General features: G+C 61.4%; 1 protein-coding gene across 2 annotated transcripts in view; it reads right to left on the reverse strand.

The window, feature by feature from the left end:
• Positions 1 to 715: 715 nt before the first annotated feature.
• NIBAN2 (niban apoptosis regulator 2) overlaps positions 716 to 22,544 on the reverse strand; it is a 45,849-nt gene continuing 24,020 nt past the window's right edge. The window contains exons 1-14 of one of the 2 annotated variants that reach the window (XM_079112905.1): positions 21,263 to 21,401; positions 17,777 to 17,907; positions 14,436 to 14,564; positions 12,680 to 12,785; positions 11,345 to 11,512; positions 7,021 to 7,136; positions 6,237 to 6,341; positions 5,987 to 6,149; positions 4,692 to 4,879; positions 3,859 to 4,014; positions 3,436 to 3,552; positions 3,230 to 3,337; positions 3,012 to 3,123; positions 716 to 2,657 (exon numbers count right to left, since the gene is read on the reverse strand). In XM_079112905.1, coding sequence (XP_078969031.1) covers positions 2,062 to 2,657; positions 3,012 to 3,123; positions 3,230 to 3,337; positions 3,436 to 3,552; positions 3,859 to 4,014; positions 4,692 to 4,879; positions 5,987 to 6,149; positions 6,237 to 6,341; positions 7,021 to 7,136; positions 11,345 to 11,512; positions 12,680 to 12,785; positions 14,436 to 14,564; positions 17,777 to 17,833 — 2,121 coding nt within the window. In that variant the 5' untranslated portion in view covers positions 17,834 to 17,907; positions 21,263 to 21,401 and the 3' untranslated portion in view covers positions 716 to 2,061. Of the gene's footprint in view, positions 2,658 to 3,011; positions 3,124 to 3,229; positions 3,338 to 3,435; positions 3,553 to 3,858; positions 4,015 to 4,691; positions 4,880 to 5,986; positions 6,150 to 6,236; positions 6,342 to 7,020; positions 7,137 to 11,344; positions 11,513 to 12,679; positions 12,786 to 14,435; positions 14,565 to 17,776; positions 17,908 to 21,262; positions 21,402 to 22,544 lie in introns of those variants that run through there. The other variant, XM_079112904.1, reaches the window with a different exon arrangement.

Below are 22,544 nucleotides of genomic sequence, written 5' to 3' on the forward strand. Positions count from 1 at the left end.
CTTTGCTGTGAAGAAGCTTTTAGTTTGACTCCATCCCATTTAATGATTCTTGATTTTACTTCTTGTGTTTTTTTTTTTTTTTTTTTCATGTCCTAAGCTGACATAATGGAAACTTGGGCCTACTTTTTCTTCTAGTAGGTGCAGGGTCTAGTGCCTAGGTCCCTGAGCCACTTTGAGTTGAGTTTTGTGCAGGTGAGAGATAGGGGTCTAATTTCATTTTGCTGCATATGGATTTCTAGTTTCCCAGCACCATTTGTTGAAGAGGCTGTCTTTTCTCCAGTGGATGTTTATGGTGCCTTTGCCAGTAAGACATGTTCTGACCACAGATGAGGCAACCCACCAGCTGCAGGGGGCATGGGCATCCCTGTGCCACACAACCTCAGCTATAGATGCCCCACCCTTTGGGGTCTAGAGCTGCCCTGAGTCTCCTGGTCCCTGACGTGAAGTCTACAGCTCACACTAAGCACTCATCAAACACTAGCATGGGATCAGGACTTGAAAGAGCTGGCGTGGCCATTTGTGTCCAGTGTAAGCCTGGGCCCATCCCTGTGGTGGACACCCCAGGCCCTGACTGGCCTCAACACAGCTGCTGACCCTCTGGGCCTCACTGTTACCCAGTGCTGTTGAGCAGCCTCTGCCAGCCCCAGTCCCAAGGAGGCTCCTAGACACAGGCCCAGGAGCCAGGCCTCCCCAGCACCAGCAACACACAGGGAAGCTGGCTTTAAATAAAGCGTTTATTGATTAGCAGAAGCTTAAACCAGTTTGCATAGGATCTTTAATACCATATCTGGGAACCATGATTGAAACCCCCAAGGCACTAGAGGAGAGCATCGGAAGAGGTCAGTGACACGACCAGGACTGGGGCTGGGGCCTGGGGGTCCCTGAGCACCAGCCACCATCCTGTGGGTCGAAGGCCCCTGTCCTGGGGAGCAGGTCCAGGGTACAGAGGCTGCAGGGCTGGGGAGACACCACCACTCCAGGGACCTTGTAGGAACAGTTCCTGCCTAACCCCGCCTTCCCTCACATGGCACGGGAAGCCCTGGGGAGGGACTAGACCCTGACGCCAGGAATAAAGGAAGAGCCAACAGCCGAGCCCACGGCGATTCACAAGGCATTCGAGAAGAGGCCGGAATACTCAGGATGAGTACTTGGGACTCAGAGGCCACGCACAGCCTGACTCCAAATCCTCAGCAGGGTCTCAGGGAGCCTCATCCAGCCAGTGGGCAAAATCCATGCCACCTGAACCCCTGCCTTGAGAACCCGCCCACGGAGTGTGGGGCACACAGGGACAGGGACGCAGGAAGGAGACCAGCTGGACCTGGGAGAACGGGGGCGGTGCAGAGCCCCTCTCTGGCTTCCGGGAACCCTCACTTTGCCATCTCGGCCTCTCACTCAGGTGACTGTGACCTCTCCCAGGTCACCTCCATCCTCCCCTCAGGACACTTCCCCTCCACACATCAGCACCTTCTAGGCCTTTCTCCTTTCACCCAGGCCCCTGGTCCCACTCTCCTCTGAGCCCCCAAACCTGCCTCCTGCTCCAGCATCCCCGGCCTGAGTGGCCTGAAGACCCCCCTCCACCTCCCTCAGCCAAGGCCGGACAGCAAGGTCTGCATCCACTTTGGAACTAGCCTCGGGCCCAGCAGGGAGGCTGAGGAGGGGACAGGACAGGACACGGACCGTGCTCTGCCTTCCTCCATGTCCAGGCCAACAAGCCCGAGGGAGATGGGGGACAGTCACCAGCTCCCCAGCTCTGCAGTGCAGCACCCAATGCTGGGTCTCCCTCTCCTCGAGGAGCATGGCAAGACCCCCGTGAAGGAAACAGACAAGAGCAGGAAGGCAGATGGGGGGCTCCCAGCCCCCAGCACAGAGGAGAACCTCGAAACCAAAGGCCACGTCTGAGATCAGCCCGCAGGGAGAAGGCAGGGAGCGAGGGGCTGAACCCAGGAGTGACCCGGGGCCCCGGCGCCACGCCCACCCTGCCCCACCCCCAGATGGGCTGCCCTCCCCAGTGCCTCAGAGGGAGTGACCGGGTGCTGTGTCCAACAGAAGGGGCCCACCAGCCTAGAACTCCGTCTGCATCCCCGCGCCGTCCTCGATGGTGGTGTGGATGCGGGGGCAGCTGCCGGGGCTGGACACCTGCTCCCCTGTTTCCTGGTCACTGGGTTTGGGGGGCTCAAGGTCCACAGCCTTTCCAGGCAGGAGATGCTGGACAGGTGAGGCGGGTGGAGAAGAGGCCTTGGGAGCAGCCACGGGCAGCGGGCTCTCCTGGGCAGGGTCTCCGTTGAGCAGGGGGCTGTCTGGTGGGGGGCTCTCGGCTCGCAGATCCTGGGACAGCAGGCCACGAAGCTCGGTGACACTGTCCGGGGATGCAGGTGATGGTGGCTCTGAGCCAGCCTGGAAGGGCAGCCCTGCCTCCTCGTCCTGGACCACGGACATCACCTGCTTGGCACGCCGCCGCTTTTCCGAGAGGGTGGCTGCTTCCGAGGCACCAGGGCTGGAGCTGCCATCACCCCTGTCACCGCCACTGCCACCGTACTCTTCCCCCCAGTCAATGGGAGCCCCCTCAGCCAGCAGGTGCAGGTTGGGGTCGCTGCTGTGCATGACCATGCTGTCCCGGAACAGGTTGTGCTTCCGCTGCACCGCGGCCTCCTTCACAGCTACGGGCCACGGGGGAGCATCAGGACCCCTGCCCACACCCGACCGCTCACCCCACCGAGGCCTGTGACTGGGATGTCACTCGTTCCAGGCCTCAGAGTGGCCGGAAGCAGCAGAGCTGGGACTCTAGCCAGAGCCATAGCTGGCAGCCATGTCCCTCATCTGACCCGCCCAGCAGAGCCCAGGACCAGAGAAGGCATTTGAGGCCCAGAGAGGAAGTGCTACCCTCCCGGAGCCACACAGCCACCAGTGGGCGCCACCCAGCCAGGGTGTGAGGCTCAAGCCTTTCGGTCGTGGTGGCTGATGGACGCCTCCCCTGCTCCCTCCAGCGCCCCCAGGACGGGGCCGGTGCTCACCCTGCAGGACGTCCTTCATGACCGTCTGCAGCACTACCTCCTCGTACGTGTTCTCCACCAGGAGGAACCTGGCGAAGTCCTCGAAGATCAGCTCCTGGAAGCGAGGCAGCTCCTGTGGGCGGGATGGGCAGAGATGGGGTCAGGACGGCCAAGGGGGAGAGGCTCTGCCCGCCAGCGATGCCCCGCTGGGCCCGAGGAGCCGGGGCGCTGGGGCTCACCGACTTGCAGGTGGGTGCCAGCTTCTTGAGCAGGAAGGGGATGGTGATCTGCAGCAGCGCCTCCCGGAAGAACCTCTTCCGCACAGAGCTGCTGTCGTAGTCGTACTTCTGCAGGACGGAGGATGCGGGAGGGGACTCTGGGTCAGTGGGCTCTGCCAGCCTGGCGGGAGCGGGGTCCTCATCTCTGGGGGGTGGCGGCCACTCACCTTCAGCACGCGCTCCAGGATCCGCTGGATGGACTTGCACAGCTCCTCCCTGGTGGGCCCCTTCCCCAGCTCCTGGTGCAGGAGGGTCTCGAAGGTGTACACAGCGTTGTCCATTTGCTGCAGGGCACACGGTGAAGCACATGAACCCCCAGAGTGCCTCGGCCAGCCCCCAGCCCAGGCCTGCGGGGAGGAGGGGCAGCTCCGTGCCACTGGCACGTTGGCGGAGGGACTCTCCTGCTCCTGGCACAGAGCGGGCACGGGGCCAGTCCTGCCGGAGAGAGCAGGAAGCACAGGAAGGGGAAGGGGTCTCCAAGCTGAGACCTGAAAGGGGAGTTGACAGCGGGGCGAGGAGAGGTGGGAGAGCGGCCGCCCTCAGAGGGCAGGGGCAGGGTGTGGGGTGGGCTGGAGGGCTCCTCAGCCCACCTCGCGCATGTGGATCTGGGCTCGCTGCTTGAACACAGAGGTGCTGGACACGTCGAAACGCTGCTGCAGCCCATCAAGCCGCAGCGGCTCCATCTTCTGGTAGCAGCTCTGCATCTTCAGGGGGTGGTACGCCAGCTGGGACAACTTCTCCATGTACTGCAGGGAAGCAGGACGCATGGGACTCGGGGACCAGGAGACCCTGCCAGGAAGGGGAGCCAGGGCCCAGGGCAGGAAGGAGGCAGGGCTGAAGGCACAGTAGGCCAGTGCTGGGAGTTGGGGGAACCTAGGCTGTCGCTCGCCCTCTCTGAGCCTCAGTGTCTTCAGCTCCAAAATTGAGGGGTGGCTTTTCATCATCTAAGATCCTTTCTGGTTCTCAAATCCTGCCTGGGGACTCCCGAGCTTGGAACATGGAGGCGGCGGCTCAGATACCAGGTGGAGTCTAGTTGCACCTACGGCGCGTGGACTCCAGCCAGGCGGCCGACAGAGACGGCGAAGAAGCTCACCCAGGACCCAGAGCATGGAGGACAGCGCAAGGTGGCTGTCCGCACGGAGGGCGGTGCTGTGGTTGTTGATTGTATTTCTCACACCCGGAGCTGCCTGGCCTTCCAGCCCCTTTCTGTCCTCTGGGGCCCTAGCAACACTTGCTTTAGGGGGGCTGCTGGCAGGCGTCCATGCTCCCTCTCTCCTCTAACTGCTGGCCCCACCGGAACTTGTGACAACTTTGTCCTGGTGGCCCCGTGCCCTGGTCTCCAGTGGGCTCAGTGTCTGCAGGTTCAGCCTGAGACGGGGCAGCCCACACCGAGCCGCCGGTGCCCGCGGGAGCCAGGCCTCACCTCGCCCAGCTTGTCCAGGCCGCCCTCGTTGATGACGTTCAGGTTCATGTCGGTGACCTCCTTGAAGAAGACGTCCCGCACCTCGGTGAAGCCCTGGCTGGTGGGCACCATCAGGGCCTCCAGGATGGACGGGATGTAGGGCTGGACGTGGTTCCGCACGCACACCTCCGCCTTGGGGAGGATGAAGGCTGCGGCCGGGGGAGCCGGGTCAGCAGGCCTCCTGCCCTGGTGGCACCCAGAGCACCCCCGGCCGCCCAGGAACCCGGAAGCCAGGGGCGGCTGCTGTATTATCTTCACAGAAAACCACGAGTGGCGGCAACAAGTCAGAGACGCCAGAGAAAGAGCCGATGAAGGGAATAAATCCAGGCCGTCAAAATGACGGGTTCCAAGGTCAGACCCCGAGAGGCCTGACCTGGAGGCGGCTGGTCCCAGGGTGCCGGCAGCCTTGTGCTCATCTTTGGGGCTCTGGCCCCTCTGTTCACCACAAGCAGAACAAGTGCTCCCTCCGGCGGCACACACACAGCGTGGCCCCGTGTGGCACGACCCGCAAATGTGGGAAGCCATCCATGTTTACCAGAGGAAAGCAAGGCGATCCCGCCCGGGGGGCAGCCCGCCGGCTGCGAAGGGCCCTCCCCGCGGGCTCTCCCGCGTCCTGACCCAGGCGGTGGCCGGGTTCCCACCGCACCCCGGTAACGCGGTCTGTTCCACAGAGCGAATGTCAGCTCTGGGTGTCTCGCCGGCTTCCTGGGCGTACGCGGTGGAGAGTAACACGCAGGAAACCGGAGGACGTTTTGGGGACAAAAAGGAAAGGAATCCCACCCGGCTGGGAACGGAGAGGAGCACCAACTGCCCTGGAAAAGTCACAGCTCGCTGACAGCAAATCAGCAAAGCAGAACCGAAGCGAAGCCCGCTGGGTCCGCGTGGGACGCTTTGGGACCAGCCAGGGATGAAAAACCCCAGCCTGGCCGGCGCGGGGCACCCCTGGAATCCAGTGGCTCCGCAGGCTGGGCCGGAGCTACCCAGAGGCCCCGTTTCTAAATAAAATACAAAAAAGGGCTGGGGATGTGGCTCAGAGTACAGCGCCCCTGGGTTCGGTCCCCGGTACCCAAAAAACCCAAAACCAATACCAAAAAAGTCTCGGTCTGCAGGATCTGGGCTCACAGAACTGACTGCCGCCACAAGGTGAGCCAGGAGCGGCTCAGGGACCACCACACAGAAGGGAGGCTTCCCGGGGCAGGGGCCCCAGGTCCAGCACCCGCGGGCCATGGCCACCGGCGTGGTGCTGAACTGCCCACCTCGGATCTTGCTGGCCAGGTGCTCCTTGGAGGTGATGATCTGGTCCATGTCCGTGCGGATGACGGCCTCCATGGCGGGCCGGGCCAGCTGCAGCTTGGACAGCACCCCCTGGAAGCGCGCCTCCGCCTGCTCGTACACCATGCGGTACACGGCGTCCGAGATCTGCAGCAGAGCGGGGCGTCGGCGCCAGGGCTGAGGGCACCAGGCCAGCTGCTTCCCCTGCCCGACTCAAGGTCCTCCGCCACCCACCTGGATCCACTGCCGCTGCCGCTCCTGGGGCTTCCCCCTCAGGCGCGGGGCGAGCTCTGCCTTCAGCTCGGGGCCCAGCTCCTCCATGACCAGGTTGCTCAGGATCTAGGACCGACAGGCAAAGGCAGGGCGTGGCTGGAGTGCTCTGCTGACGTCTTTCTCTGTGTTCCGGCAAGCACAGCCACACAAGCCCCTGCCTCTGTGGACTGGCCCTTTGCTGCACAGCTCCACTGCCCTGGCTCCTGAGCACCGTCCCCACTGGCTCAAACTTGTCTGCAGGGTGCCCTGCAGGGTCCTCAGGATCAGGGTTCCTACCTCCGGGCCTTTATACGTGCTGCCTCCCCATCGTGAATACTGCTCTCCTGCCTGAACACGCAAGTGTGTCTGGGGTGTGTGGAATGTCAGTTTTCCCTCAAGACAGAGCTCCTGAGGGATGGGGTTGCATCCTCCCTGTTCACAGCTGCACCCAAGCAAGGGGCAGGAGGGACTCAGTAAACTACAAGTATCATAGCAAGGTGTGGTGGCACACACCTGTAATCCCAGCTGTTTGGGAGGCTGAGGCAGGAGGATTGCGAGTTCAAGGTCAGCCAGGGCAACTTTGTGAGACCTTGTCTCAAAATAACAAAATAACAAAACTCCAGCTTACACAGGCCCGCACTTGCCACATCTGACCCTGGCGTCTCTTTCCAGACCTGCAGAGCCACCGAGCCCATCTCTGTCCACAGCCTCCCCTCCTGGCCCCAGGGTGACTTCCAAAAGATCCCGGTCAACCTTCTGGCCTCACCTGCACCTCGTTCCCACACAGCATCTCCCAGGTGCCATACAGCTCCTTGGACTGGCGGTACATGCGGATGGCATCCGTGAAGGCGGGGCCCTCCACCTTGGAGTCCTCGGGGATCCCTGCCCAGAGAGGAGCAGCTCACCGAACAGCCCTGGGGTCTCCCCAGAACCAGCTGACTGACCAGACCACCTCCATACTGGCGTGCAGGTCAGGAGGGATGCTGCAGGGTCCCCGTGCCTCTCCTGCTGCCCACATCCAAGACCCCAGGACCTGGGCACTACCATTAGGTCTAGAGCAAGGCTGGCTCCAAGGTCCAGCCACTGGCTCAGCGTCAGCAGGACATGAGGCAGGGCCAGCAGCAGGAGCCACCCTGTCCCAGGAGAGGCCACACAGGACAGCTCTGGGGTCTGTGGCTGTGTGCCCTTGTCCCTCCCCTGCTGCTGGACGGGGCTCTGCAAACCCTCCTGTGGCAGCTGGGCAGGTCACACAAGCCATCCCAAATACTCAACCCTGCAGCCCGACAGGAAAGCGCCACAGATGATCCATAAAGGAAGGAGAGCGCTGGTCCCAGTGGCACTACTGACCAAGACGGGCAAGTGGCCACAAGCGGCCCGTGAGCAGCGGCGGGCTGAGGCTCGCTCTAGATCACCCAGCCCGGAGGCGCTCGCTTCCTCTTCAACAGCGGGAGCCACGGCCCTGGCCTGGCCTCGTACACCCACTGGGGGCTCCCTGGCCAGCGTGGGGTGGGCTCAGGCTGTGAGATCTGCAGGCCGCGCGGAGAGGGTGACAGCAGGAAGTGACACCATCTGACTGGGGAAGAGCCGGTCAGGTGCCACTCAGCCCTGCAGGGGTCTCCCCTGGCAACAAGCCTAGACCACTGTCCCCAGAGCCCAGGAAAGGGAAACGGCAGCCTCAGCCTCGAACCCCAGCGCCCGCTGCAGTGACTACAGGCTGAGTCACCCCCGCGGAGGAGAAGCCCGGCTCCGCGGGGGGGAGGACCTGCTCTTCTGCCCCGGACCACGGGGATCAGAGCCAGGAGCACCAGGGAAACGCCCAGCACTCCTCCCTGCGTGGGAGCAGGGGGACCCCACGTCGGGAGGGCGTGGTGGGAGCAGGGCAGCGTTGTTCCAGCCGAGCCCTGGATCAGGGAGGATCCCCCAGCTATGCTCTCAGGAGGGCCGGTCTCTGGAGACTCGCTTGCCTGGACATCGGCCTTCAAGAGGCAGCCTCTCCTCGTTGTGCATGCTTTTCAAGAAGCAGGAAGTCGGGGCGGCTTCCCAGGTGGCAAGGGTGGGCAGAGGCAGGAGCAGAGGGGAGCTTGGGTTACTCCGCACTTCCTCTGTTCCACGCCCACACTGGCTGCCTGGCCCCTGAGCCTGGCAAACTGGAGGGTCACCCCTCCTGGGCTCTTCCTGTGTGCCCCCCAAAACAAGTTCACGTACGAAAGCCCTAACCCTCAGAGCCTCGGGGAGCTGCGTCTGGACACAGGGTCCCACAGAGATGGCGAACGGAGGGTCGGGGTGAGGCCCAATCCAAGGACTGGTCCTTTTTTATTTTCCTTTAAAAAACACTATGGCCAGGCACAGTGGCATGTGCCTGTATCCCAGCTACTTGGGAGACAAGGTAGGAAGGTTACTTGAGCCCAGGAGATTAGGGCGTCTCAGCAACTTAGTGAGACCCTGTCTCAAAGCAAAATACAAAGGGCTGGGGAGGTAGCTCGGGGCACAGCTTGCCTGGCACGTGCCGAGCGCTGGAACCCAACAACAACAGCAGAAAGCTCACAACAACACAAGTGCCGCGCTCACAGAGGGACAACCCTGCCCACACCCGACCCAGACGTTCGCCCTCCAGAGCCGGGAGAAGATCGAAGTCTGTGTTGTGAACCACCCAGGCTGTGGCAATTTGGTCACGGCAATCCCGGGAAATTCAGACGCCGGGCCTGGGCTGACTCCTCTACACCAGCTCATTTAATCCTCAAAGCCCAGGGTGGGAAGGCTGTTCTCAACCAGGACGAAGACACCAAGACCCAGAGAGGCCACGTTACTGCCTCAAGGACACAGCTAGGGAACGGCAGAAGCAGAGCTCGAGCCCACAACCCATTGACACTAGTGGGACCAAAGACTTCCTGAGAAAGGAAACTGCATTCCGTAGCCCTGGGCAGCAGGCAGAGCAGAAGAGGGACCTTAGTCAGACAGGAAGAGGCCTTGACCTCTACCCTCTGAGCCTATCCCAGAACTCCACAGCCGGTGCCCCCAGCTGCCTCCTGCCACCCCCTGCTGCTCAGGGAATGCAGGATGTGAGGGGGCCTAAGACGGCTGGCGGCCACCCAGCTCGGCCTGCTTCCCCACCCACCCCCACTTCCTGGCAGCCCCAGGAGTGAGCAGTTCCAGGCTCCGCAAATTCCAGGCCTCCTCTCCAAGAGGGAGGAAGCAGAAAACTTTCTCACAGTCCACAGGGTGCAACAAAGGCCCAGGCTGAAACCGGCCTTGTCGGCTCCCGCCCTGGGGTGAGGGGCCAGCCCAGCTGGGCCACCCGCCTCTCAGGCTGCCCCCTCCTCCCCTGGCCCCCTTCCTGCCCTCAGCATGCCAGACCCAAGGGGCTCCGCATGGCCTCCCGGCTGAGTGCCAGGCTCCTGGCCAAGGGCTCTGCCAGAACCAGCTCACCCACTCTGCCCAGCAACCTCTGAGCTCGCACTTTGTCACCCCTGCTGTACACCTGGGGGACCGAATGGTGGCTTTCCCCCATGTTCTGTCCCTACCCCTTCCCCCATGTGGCCTGCGGTCACCCAAAACAGATCAGGTCAGCCGACAGCCTTGGAGAGGACAGTGCTGGTCCAGGGCTGGGGGAGGGACGAGGCTGCCCCAGGCCAGGCAGCCAGAGTCTGGGCCAGAGCCACAGCCCCAGGGACCTGGGAACAGGAGGCCCTTTGTGGCAGCAGGGCAGGGCCCAGCCCAGGTGGCAGGAGTTGGCCTGGCTAGTCAGGCAGGGCAGAGGCGGCTCTGGAGGGGTGGGGTGTGCCGAGCTCCACCCGGGTGCCCACACAGTCCCTTGACACGGGGCAGAGCTGTGCCGGCGGCAGGGGAAGCACAGCAGTGTGCCGCTGCCTCCCTGGGCAAGACCACGAGGAAGTGCAGGGTCTCGGGCAGGGTTCCTCCCACAAAGGCACTGGACTCCCCACCCCACCCCACCACGGGGGACAACCCTTTTTGATTTGATTCCTCAGAGCCCTGCAGGGCCAGCCGGGAGCAGTGGTATAGGCCTACAGGCCCAGCAACTCAGGGGGCCAAGGCAGGAGGGTAGAGGTTGCCCAGGCCAACCTGGGCAGCTTAGGGATAAAATAAAATAAAAGATACAGAGGACCAGGGCTCAGTAAAGTGTCCCTGGATTCAATCCCCAGTGCTACATGTGCACGCACACAAAAGCCCCACGAGGCTCTCCAGACTTAACCCCAGGGCCCGTCTACCTCCAGACCCGCTTCAGGGTCCCCCAAGCTCAGGGCCTGGGAGTTCCTCCTCTGTTCAGCTCCCCACTCAGGGCCTCCTTCCCTGATGGCTACCAGCTCTGTCTCCCTCCATGCCGCCCGCACCCCAGGACCATCTGTCCTACAGGCCTCAGTCCATCATTGCCACAGCAGAGGTGCCCTGATGGACACCTCCACAGCTCCACAGACTCCCTGGAGGCTCCCCCAGCACCACCACAGCCGACTCATCACCCTGGGGGCTCATCTGTTTAACATCTGTCTCCCCCTCCAGTCAGCAGGAGCGTGAGGACAGGCTTGCTCCCTTGCTGCGTCCTCAGAGTAGACACCAAACACGTCAACTGAAAACATGAGTTGGAAGAGTCTCCGAATGAGTTCAGACGGGAGGAAGTGGTGTGCCCGGATCACCTTGCACGTTGGTGGTAAGCAGGAAGAGAATATGATAAGAAAAATCTTCACCAAGCAGAGTGGACTCTCACTGTGAATCCTCACAAATCCCCTAAGACACACGAGGGATTATCACTCTCATTTTACAGAGGCTCTGAGAGGGAAGTCATTTGCCTAAGGTCATATTGCCAGAAAGTGGCAGAATCAGGATTGTGATCTTGTGATCCAGGGTCTGAGGGCTCAGCAACCACATCTACCTGAACAATTTCCTAATTTTTCTGCCATGTGGGGCAGCAGCACAGGAAATATTTTTATCAAGGAAGACTAAGAGCAATAATCAAACACTTTCTTACAACCCCAGGAGGAAGGATAATTGGGATGGCTCATAGAGTAGGGATGCCACACCACACTTGACCACCAGGTGTCGCCATTCAGCACATTAAGAAGCACTGCCCTTCTCACCATTGTTGCAGTGCCGGACACAGTCCTGCAGCACAGCCTGCCACTTGTCCTGCTCGGCTTCTGTCATCATGCAGAAGTAGTAGTGACGTGCAAAAGGATGCCAGAGGATGAGCGGGAACTGTGTGGGACACTTGAGGATGGGGGCATTGCCCGATTTCGAGGTGGTGCCTGTGGAGACAGAACCTGCTAAGCAGATGCCCTCTGCGGTGTCCCTGGTCACAGGAAACAGGTTGGAGGGGAGGCAGCAGCCCTCTTTCTGTCCTCCACAGACCAGCTAAATGAATCAGGGAGTGCGGGTAAATTGTATCTGCCTCCCTTTGGGGTAAGGTTCTAAACTCTGTGTGAAAAGGCCCAAAGGTCACAGGTCAGAGCCCTCAGGTTCAAAGGCCAAGCATTATCTTCTTGGGTTTTCCTTCAAATTTCAGCTGCAGAGGCCAAAGTGTAGTTTAAATGTCCCAGTGTGGGGGAGGCCTGCAGGGTGAGGGAACAAAACAAACAAAAAGGAATTCTTCTCTTTGGATCCACATGGATATTTGAGATCCAGCGAGATCGCTGGTCCTGAGCTGTGACCCGCCCCTGTGGTTAATAGGACGGTAACAGATCTGTGAGCCTTGGCTCTGGGTGGGCCTGGGCATGGTGCCTGCAGCCCAGGGTGCCACACCCTAAGATCTGGACGCTCAGCACCGGTACTTTGCACATGCTGAGAAGCTGAGGAGTGGGGAGGTGAGCGCCCGAGTGGACCCCGCCAACAGCCAGCGTCGGGCCTGCTGTCCAGCAATGCAGACTCCAGCCAAGCCCCGACCAGCATGGGGCACCAGTCCCACGTCCCAGCTGGGGGCACAAGGGTTGCCAGGGACAGTCTGAGCAGCAGGCAATGCTCACGTGAGGCTGCAGGCCAGCCTCAGCAGGGTGAGTGGCAGTGGGCTCCCTGGCATAGCAGCCCCTTCAAACAGCACTGGTGCGACAGTTTATAAGACAGAGTCACGCTTATCTTCTCCCTGGACTCTTAAGGACCCAACAAGGCAAGAAGGACAGAGAACAAGACCCCCACTCCTCAGCTGTGAAGTGCAGGGCTCAGGCATGGCAGGACCTGGGCAAGGGTCCACGTTGGTCCAGTCCAACCCCCAGCGTGGCCTCAGGCAAGTCCCCGCTCTCAGGCCCACCAGGCTTCTCCTTTGCAGGCTCTGCTGTGTTTGGCACCTGTGGCAGCTCTAGGCCCAACTGGTCTCTCTGAAATATGAAGCCTGGAGTAATGGGCTCAGGGTCACCCCTTCCCTGGCCAACGCCTGAGGCCTGAGCAGGGAAGAATGGCTGGGACGTGGGGGTCCTTTTTACCTGGTAAGGAGTTGCCAACAAGCTCCAAGTACTGGTCCACAGAGGTGAGGATTTTGTAGCCTGCACTGTTGATGATGGCTCGGGGTGGGACCTGCCGCTCATAGGCCTGAGGGAGGGAGGAGAGACATGGTCCCCAAGTGTTAAGAGTGTGTGGCCAAGAGCAAATCCCACCTCCAACTCTGGCTCCATGGCCCTACTCAGTGTTACCCACCCAAGGCAGAGAGGAGGAGAAGCCAGACGAGGGGAGAGGAAAGAGGAATAAGAAGAGTATGACTTCCCTGGGGACTAGAGACAGCTGGTCGGGCAACCTAGGCGCCAGGCTCCTACCTCAGAGCTGGAGGAGATAGAGTGAGAAAGTCCGTAAAATGTTGAGCACAGCGCCTGGACTAGGACCATGGCTCAGTAAGCTTTGCCAAGGTGGTGGCTACTATTGTCACTACTGCCACTGTCGCTTCTCTTACCACAGCTCCACTAGCTGAGTGTTTATTACATATCAGACACTGTACCAAGGGCAGCGTCATTTCATAGGAATGCTCCATCACAAATTTCCACAGCCAGGAAGTGGCAGATATGAACCAGAGCTAAATGGCCTCTAGAATCTGGGATCTTTGGGCACTGCCATGAACTGTCTCCCTCAGCCCGCAACTTCCTAGTTTCTAAGCATCACGCAGGTCTCTTTTGGAGGAGAAATAGGTCAGGACACAGCTTTTCTCATCTAGTAGCAGGAAAATTCTGACGTAATAGCTCATACAGCTGGGCTGCCACGCTGCTCCCTGCCACTAGGTGACACTACTCAACACCCTTCCTGAGAGCAGCTCAGAAGCTGCAGGGCAGCCATTTGCAGTGTGGTCCCAGACCTTCAACATCACCCTAAAACTTGTTAGAAATGCAGTTTCTTGACTCTGGGGGTAGGCCCAGTAACCTTTTTGACAGGCCTCCAGTTGATTCGATGCATGGTATCCCTCCAGAACCACTAACCTAGGACACGAGCTTGCTCCTGTTTACATTACTTGAAAAATGGATCTTCCCTGAAACAGGAAAGCAGGCCAATACTTTGGGCTGCTCAGGAGAGAGCTGGCGGATGAAATCAGGTCTGTGGCTCAACCAGTTGGGGCTTCCCCAGGGGCCCAAAGCAGATAAGGCCCAAGTAGCTCCCACCTCCTCTCAGACATTTCCTACCACAGCAGGGCAGGCAGGAGTCAGGGAGGGAGAAGAGGTGCCTTGCCCAGAGGGCAGCGAGGCAGCAGGCAAGACTGGGGCAGGACTGGCCTGAAAACAGCTTTCTGGGGCTGCTGAAGAGCAAGGAAGGGCGGTATCCAGGGAGGCAGGAACCCAGCAGGAGGGAAGCCAAGGTGGGCGGAGGGCTGGGCACAGGCCCTGGCAAAGGAGGGATCAGGAGTGGGAGTAGGAGCTCCTGACAGCTTTCCGGGCCGAGCACCTGGACACAGATCGAAATGCCATGCAGAGAGGGGACCTGGGGAGCCGAGGGGCTGGGGTGCAGCTCGGAGGCAGAGCACTTGCCTTGCATGTGCAAAGCCCTGGGTTCCCAGTAACGGGAGGGAAAAAAGGTCTCAACCGGGCAAAAGGGGGTTCGAGGAGGGGGGGAAGGTACCAAGACTTTGCCCTGGCCTTGGCAACAGTGTGGGAAGACACCAGGAGGCAGAGTGGGGTCTGGAGCTGGGCACGTGGCTGTGGAGGCCTAGTGAGCGAGGGGCAGCAGGAAGCTGGGTCTGGAGGGCCGGCGGGCCAGGCTCACCACTTTGTTCTCGTAGAGCACCAGCCCGTAGTTGTGCGGCACCAGGCTGAAGCGATTCCTCCACTTCTTGTTGTCCTCCTGGTACTGGAAGAGGTTCCCCGAGAAGACGATGCGCTCCTCCAGGGGCACCTGTGGGTGGGAAGGGGCAGGGCGTGAGGCCCTTGGCCGGGGAGGGGAATGGGGTCTCCTGGGCACTCACTTCCTTGAGGGCAGCTCCGCCCGGCCCCCATGGAGCCCCTGCAGGCCTCCCGGGCAATCATGCCTCTCGCCCACTCAGCAGATGGAACAGGGCTCAGGAAGGCGAAGGGGCTGGCGGGGGCCAGGCAGGGAGGGGTGAAACCGGACTCGAACCCAGGGCAGGAACAGCCACCAGGGGATGAGTCTGGGAAGCAGGCCTCTTGCCCCATCCACCCACTGTTGCCACCTTGGCACAGGGCAGTCACTCCAGCTGCAGGGGACGTGTCTACCAGCCAGAGCCTCAAAGGCCCCAGTGCTTGAGCAAGTTCCTGCCCAGCTCTGGGCCTCAGTTCCCCTCAGAGCTACAAAAACTAGAACAAGGTGTGTCCAGAGCGCCTCCCCAGCTCTGAGGCTGACCACACAGCCCCCTGAATCTGGGAGGGTGGGTTGGTGGGTTTGTTCGGGGGCTGGGGTTGAACCCCGTGTGCTCTACCACTGAGCTACAGCTCCAGCCCTTTTTTTTTTTTTTTTTTTTTTTTTGAGACAGGACCTTACTAAGTTGCTGGCCTTGAACTTGCCATCCTCTTGCTTCCTGAGTCGCTGGGATTACAGGAGTGGGCCACAGCGCCAGGCTGGGCATGCTTGATGTTTGGCCAGTGACCTGTGTGTCCTGCAGACATGCCCAGATCTCCTACAAAGCCCCAGCTCTGCCTGACCCCTAGTGTGACCTTGAGCCTCCCTTTCCTCATCTGTAAAATGAGGACAGTGGCACCTGGCACCTGATGGGCAGCACAACCCCCAGGAGCCCTGCTGGCCACTGTCAGGAGTCAGGGTCCATGTGTTGGTCTCCCAGCTCCATGGACTGACTTGGGGTGGGAGGGAGGGTCCTTGGACCAGGGGTGGGACTCCGAGCTGAAGCTATGGCCACCCAAGTGCTCACTTCCTGAACAGACAAGTGCCAGGAAGCTTCTGGAAGGGAGCCACAGAAGCCGTGATGGAACAAGGGGGACCCGGGGTAGTCTAGTGTTGGTTCTGTGATAAACACGGTTCCCTCTGCAAGAGCCAAAAAATGATGGAGGCCCTGCAGCGAGGTCCCAGCCCTGCCTCTTGCTCCTCCGTGCCTTTCTCCCCCACTGCTCCTCAGGGAAACCGACAGCTCCTAGACAGGGAGACCATTGTGCTCCAACAATAGGACCCAGGCCACTTCCTACCCAGGTTGAAAATATTTACAGGAAAAAAAAAAAAGCGGCTCCCCACCGCGCCCCCTCGCCCAGGCACCAGCTGCCGCTCAGCCGTCTATATTTAGCCACCGGAGTCCAGTCCTCCATCCGGGCTTTTCCAGAAAGAGCAGCAGAGCTCTCCCGCCACCCTAGCAAGACCCCTGCCCGGCCCTGCCAGGCCTCGGTGGCTTGTGAGCCCGCAGACCCAGGACAGGGACGGTCCCTAGGGAAGCTGTGCAGAAGGAACTCTACGCCAGGCGGCCAGGTTTGGCACCCCACCGCGCCCGCCCCCAGAGCCTGGGCCGCCCCCATGGCTGCCTGGCTGTGGATTTGGGTTTTCCTGTGAAGACTCAGTGGCAGAACCAGAGGCCTGCCGGAGTGGGGAGGACCCAGCCGCCCAGGCGCAGCCAGCTTCGGACAGGGCTCCGCCTCACCCGGCCACCCATCAGAGAGGCTGGACAGGTGCCCCCTCCGCACTCGGGACCCTCGGAGCCCTGTGGGGGGACCACATGAGCTGCCTTCATTATTATTACTGTTTTCATTTTGTTTTTATCATCACTGTTATTATTCTGATTATTAATATCATTGCTGAGCCGGAGGCAGAGGGATTGCCCGAGGCTGGGGTTTCAATCCCCAGCCTCACAAAAAGGAAAACAAAATAAAAGCATTTTCCTTAACACGACCTTCTATCGTGGTGGGTTTGTGAGTGACAAAAACTGAACCAGAACTCCCCACTTTTCAGGGCTGACAAGTGACTTCATGTCCCTCCTCCGGCCTGCAGGTCACTGTGAACAGTACCCCCGTGAACAGGAACGGTGACAGTGGCCACCCCCCACTTTTCTTGCGTTGGTGGAACCTGGACGGCCTGTGACCTTTTGTTCTAGAAAGGGCAGCTGCTCTGGCCCTGCCCACCTAGGCTGGGCTCCAGGTCGCCTTTCACGGGTACCCACCTGCCAGACGCCCACGCCAGGCTACGCCCGGGCTACATCCGGGCACCCCTGCTCCCTGCTGTCACGGGCCAGGAGGTTGCCATGACACCAGGGAAGACAGCCTTTTCTGGGTGACACTCTGGAGACTCCAACAGTCCTGTTCACCCCGTCCCCGGCCCACTGGGGGGAGTTGTCCTCAGGACCGCGGGCACGGGGGTCACCTGGCTGGCCTGATGGCACCTCTCTTCCGGGAGCATCAGCTTGGCCCCAGAGGGAAGCCAGTGGATTCTCTGAGCACAGCCAGCAGTCGGGAGCCAAGTAGTCACCGCAGGGCCACACCCCCTTCCTGCTCATCATCCTCCCTTTGCCACTAGCCTGGCCATCCAAGGGACAGAGGGTAGAGGTCGCTGACCCCATCCCTGGGACCCACGATGCCCAGGCCTTCCTGGGTTGACAGGGGGACCCTACACCATCTCCAAGGCAGTGAGGGCTGGCTTCTCGCCTGAGCGCCAGCAGCTTCCGCCAGGGACCCAGACCCCCGCCTGCACCCCGACATTGCTCCCCTCTCCTACCTCCAGCCCCTCGCCCAGGCCACCAGAGTCCCTTCCCCAGAGGCTTCGTTTGCCTCCACCAACCCACACTGACCCCCAGGATGGAGCGGGGCAGCTTCTGATCCTCCACTCTGACAAATATGTCCTGGGCAATGCCATCCTACTGCGGACGGGTACAATGACAAGGCCCATGATGGTGACAGCACTGGCCACTGCTCGCCAAGCACAGCCGCCCCAGGAAGAGGGGCTCTGGGCCCCGCTTGGCAGATGAGAGAGCGGCCCCGGAGGAGGAGCTGCTGGGACGGCTGTCAGGACACCGGGCCACCCACCACGTGGGGCTCGGCCAGAGGAGTCGCCCTGGGGCACCGAGGGGCCCTCAGACACCATCCAGGCCACACGGGGACCCTGAGGCCCAGGGCCACGGGCAGGGGGCGCAGCACCCAACAGGAGCCCTCCCCTCTCACCTTGCGCCACAGCAGCTGCGCCTGCGGCAGCCCGGTGCCCTCGATCTCGTGGCGCATGCTGCTGAAGAGCGCCACGCCATACTGGTCCTCGTAGAAGCGCAGGAACTCCGCCAGGATCTTCCCGGTTTTCTCTGAAAGAGAGGAGCAAACCCGGTGAGGCCGGCTGGACACCCAGGGAGCAGCATCTCAGCCCCAATCCCCGCAGGGGCCGCCGCTGGCAGCGGGACTCGCTCCTTCAGCACCGCGACTCGGACGGGTGGGCAGGCCGGGAAACGGAGAACCTTCTAGACCAGAAGATGGGCAGTGGCTACACAGGAATGGACAGGCCCCTGGAAAGACGCCCAGCTTCACCAGAGACCAAACAAACGGTCCCGTCAGACCAGCAAGAAGTGCAGAAACTGGAGAGGGCTGGCGGCTGTGCGCACAGGGTGAAGGGCGTGTGGCCGCCCAGGCTTCCCTTACACCTGGGAACCTGCCCCGCGGAACCTGCTCGGCAGTCCAGAGGCACCTGCACCAAGGCAAAGGCAGGAGCCAGCGGGTGCAAGCAATGGGAGGGGCCAGACAGCAAGTCCACGCAGGACCAAGAGAGATGGAACAGATCTACGCGGAGATCACTGACCAGGGGAAGGTGCTGCAGGCTGCCAGGGAGAGAAGGCGAGTTACAGAATCACACGTTGAATGGCAACTCATTAAAAAGGAGGCCGAGGCAGGAGGATCTCAAGTTCAAGGCCAGCCTCAGCAATTCAGTAAGACCCTGTCTCAAAATAAAAAACAAAAGGGGATGGGGGGGTAGCTCAGTAGTAGAGTACCCCAGGTTCAATCCCCAGTACTAGCGGAGAAAAGAAGGAAAGGATTATTCTAGGTGCAGGGGGCAGGGGACGAGGTTGTCATTTTTCTCTTTTCTTCACTTTTGAGTTATTTTACAATCACGATTCCTTTAATAATAGAAAATAAACATTCTGAAATAATCTACTAAGTTAACGGTCTTCCTGCTTTTGCCAGCCATTTGCTTCTCTCTTCTGCCGAAGCAATTTCAGAGCAGAGGGCGAGTCCTGTGGCCTCCACAGCGGGCTTGGCACACAGCAGCTCCGCTCTTGGTGCTGCCTGGGCGTCCTACTTACAGACGAAGCGACTGCGGCCGACTGGGGTGTGACCCCTGCCAAAGGGGTTTCTTGGCCCAAAAACCTGCAGCTCGAGTCCGGCCTGGGGTTCATGCTGGCTCGCTGTGTGGCTTCCCTACACACCCAGAGACCTGGACTCGGTGATGGACGGGCCCTGTCACCTCTGACGGTCTCGGGCTCCGTGTTCCAAAGACCTGCTCCTTAAGGAGCAGGAGCTGGCGGGACCCGGCCTGTCCTGAGGTTGGTCTCCAGGTACCAAGGACACCTGGCTAGGTCAGTATTTCACTTAGCCCTCCAGGCGCTGTGAGGTAGGCCCCCAACCACTTTTACAAAGGAGGTGATGGACCCAGAGGTGAAGTGGCTGGCGTGGGGTCACGCAGCCAGAGGGTGGGAGCCAGGACGCATCCTGGGGACCCACACTGCCCCATGCCACACTGAGGGTCTCCTCAGGGGCCCAGGGGCTGCTCAGCCTGCCACCCCTCCCAGATCCCAGTCTGCCTGCGCGCTTTCCTGGGACGAGGCCGGAGGAGGCTGGAGGGAGAACAAATGAGGAATTTGCTTTGAATGCCTGTTTTTTAAAAGCCATAAATAACCAGAACTCTCTCAGCGAGGAGGGGATTGTCCTGAGCGGGGACCAAGCAGGGGAGGGGCAGGAGCCCAGAACATGAACAGAGGCAATGGAGAGGAGGACGGGGCCGAGAGCTGTGTGGACAGCCACGTAGTCACTGTCCCCCACTGCTGCCACAGTGGGGACTGAGCGTCAATCCCGGGTCAAGCCAGTTCTACACACGTGATCCCAAAGGATCCACAGGAGAACCCTGGGGAGCCAGTGCCATCACTGTCCCCGTTAAGAGATGAGGAGGCTCCAGGACCCAGCGGTCTCTGCCTGGGCCCTGCCGGACCCCCAGCCACCTTAGGCCTGTGGATCTCAAGGGCCCTTGGCCATGGCTCTGGGAGGCCAGCCTGGCCCAGGGGCACCACCCCCAGACAGGACCTGACTTCCCAAATGTCTGGAATCTGCGCCTTGACCCGCAGGCCTGGCCCAAGAGGAAGCCGACCTCCCTGAGAGGACTCCTCAGGTCTGCCCAACCCACCCGTGCTTGCGGGCACCCGGCTGCAGATCCCAGGTCGGGAGGAGCTGCACTCAGCAGGCCTGGACTGCGGAGGGGCACGCAGGCACCCCCAGCTCACTGAGGGCATCCAGGACCCAAGTCAGGCAGGGCTGTGGGGCGGAGGGGAAGCTGGGTCCCCGAGGAGGTGAGCATCCGGAAGACACCATCGCCAGCCCCCATGGGGAGGGAGCCAGAGGCCAAGCGGGGGCTGAGCTTTGGGTCCCTGGGCCAGGTGGGTGCTGCCAACAGGCCTAAGAGCGTGGGGCAGAGGGGCCAGGGTAGGGGCGGGAGGGCCACAGGTGAAAGCCACTCCAGATCTGCTTGGCTGTGGATGAGTTATCCACAGGACACTGAGGCCAGAGTCCAGGAGAGGCGGGCATGGGAGAGGGAGGCCCAGGGCAGAGGCGGGGAGTGGGGGTGGACAGAAACTTGGGGGCACCAGCATCAAGGGGGTCTGGGAAAGAGGACAACACCATGTATCCCAAACCAAGCAGGCAACCACGACCCGCCTGCCAGTTGCAACGACAGGCATTTCTTGGACCCAGACTCGGGAGCTGGGTAGCCCTGTGTCCACAACTGGGTGGACCTACACCCTGAAGCCCAGACCACACAAACGGGACAGTGTGGGCCCCTCGCCCGGCCGCAAGCTCAGAACTCAGGGGCCCCGGAAGACTCAGGAGCTGGAAGTGCCAGGTGAGGGCGGGGTCGGGCCGGAGGGGCCGGAGCCCAGGCACTGCCAGGGGACGTGGGGGCTTGTGCGAGTCTGCAGCCCCCGGAGACCGGGAGGGAAGGTGGCCGGCAGGGCCTGACCAGGAAGATCCCTGGAAACGAGAGATGTGAACCGCGGCACCGTGGGTGTCAGAGGGGCCCAGGAGAGGCCCAGGGGGCGCCGCAGCCCTGGGGCTTCTCTCCCGGGGCCCCCGTCAGCCCCACCTGCGAACACTGCCCAGGCCCCAGCCAGTGTCCCAAGTGGGTGGCCATGGGTGGCCGTTCCAGGAGCCCGGGGCACACTTCTCCCCTCTGCGCCTGCCCACTCCAGCTCTTCCTGTTTCCTCCCAGAGGGAGACACCATGCACGGGGACTTGGGAAGACCCTGGACAGGGCCGGAGACACAGGCTCACCACCTCGAGGGGGCTTGGATTCCAGAGGCCACACAGCTCCAGCCACCAGCTGCCCCCGCCCTTGTCCGAGCACTGCCCACAGGGCCCCCCAGAGCACCCTGCCCAGCGGGGAGAGGGACAGCCGTGGCTCACCTGCTCAGCCAGGCCCACCTCAAGGTCCTGGCCCTGGCGGGAGGCCACCACTGGACAAGATGACACAATGACATGGTGCCTCGGGGCAGGGCACCCTCCCTGCCTGACTCAGCCCAGGTGGGGCCAGGGCAGCAGCCGCTGGCAGTGCCTGCCCTCCAGCCCCAGGTGAGGCCAGACGCCCGGCCGCGAGCCCAGCTCTCAGAGCCTCGCCTGTGCAGCAGGCACCCCAGCACCCGCTCGCTCTGCCCCCAGAAGGCAGCCGGCCATGATGCGCGGCCCCTAACAGGGGTACACGGCTGCCATCTGTATTAGCAGGTGTGACTTTCACAGTTCGAAGGAAAAAAATCAATAAAGATTTCCTTTTTTCAGGGCTGGGGAGATAGCTCAGTCGGTAGAGTCCATGCCTTGCATGCACAAGGCCCTGGGTTCGATCCCCACCACCAAAAAAAAAATTTCTTTTTTTCTAAAAGAACCAAGACGAATAATGAGCACGACGGGGGGTCTTCAGAAGTGGAAGCTCAGACAAGGGCCTGCCCACTGCAGAGAGGCGGGCAGGCCGCAGGGGCCCAGGACCCGGCCCGCCTGACGCAGCCAGAGCCCTCGAGGGTCCCTCTGGCCCTCGCTGGCAACGCCCCAGCTCTGGGAGGGGGCTCACCCAGTCCCAGGGGGTCCCGCCTGTTCTCCGCCAGACCACAGCCTCTTCCCGAGCCGAGTGGAGCACAGGTCAGTGAGAGCGCCACTCCACGGGCCCATCGGGGTCACCCGGCTCGTGAGCGGTCATTTCGTTTTGTCGGTCAACACGAACGTGTGCGCCTGGGTGGGTCGTCCCCAAGGGCCCGCCTCTGGGGTCCTGGGTCGCTTATTACCCTGAAAGGGCAGCTGGTGAATTCCAGGAGCAGAGCTGAGTGCCACCGCCCACCTGTCCCGCGGCCTCTGGGCCACAGCTACGTGAGGGTCGTGGGCTCCATCTGGCTCTGGAGAGGCCACTCCCCGGAGGCGGGCCAGGGAGGCGCACCCACCCCACGCTCACGCCCTCATGGGTCTGGTCTGCGGCGGGGAGTGAAGGCTTCCAGCGGGCTGTGCCCATGGGCGCGCTGTGGACCCTGCCAGGTGGACCCCTGCCCCAGCACGACCCCTGGTGCTGGAGGGTGACCCCGAGGGGCCCTGCTCCAGCCAGGCGGGCACTCTGGCCCCAGAATCCCGAGGGCTCACCACACCCGCCCCCACTGAGGACTGACCCCACGTCAGCCTGACAAGTTTTACGCCTCCATTTTACATTGTC

This window comes from Sciurus vulgaris (assembly GCF_902686455.1).
Source record: "Sciurus vulgaris genome assembly, chromosome: 15".
NCBI classification, from domain to species: domain Eukaryota; kingdom Metazoa; phylum Chordata; class Mammalia; order Rodentia; family Sciuridae; genus Sciurus; species Sciurus vulgaris.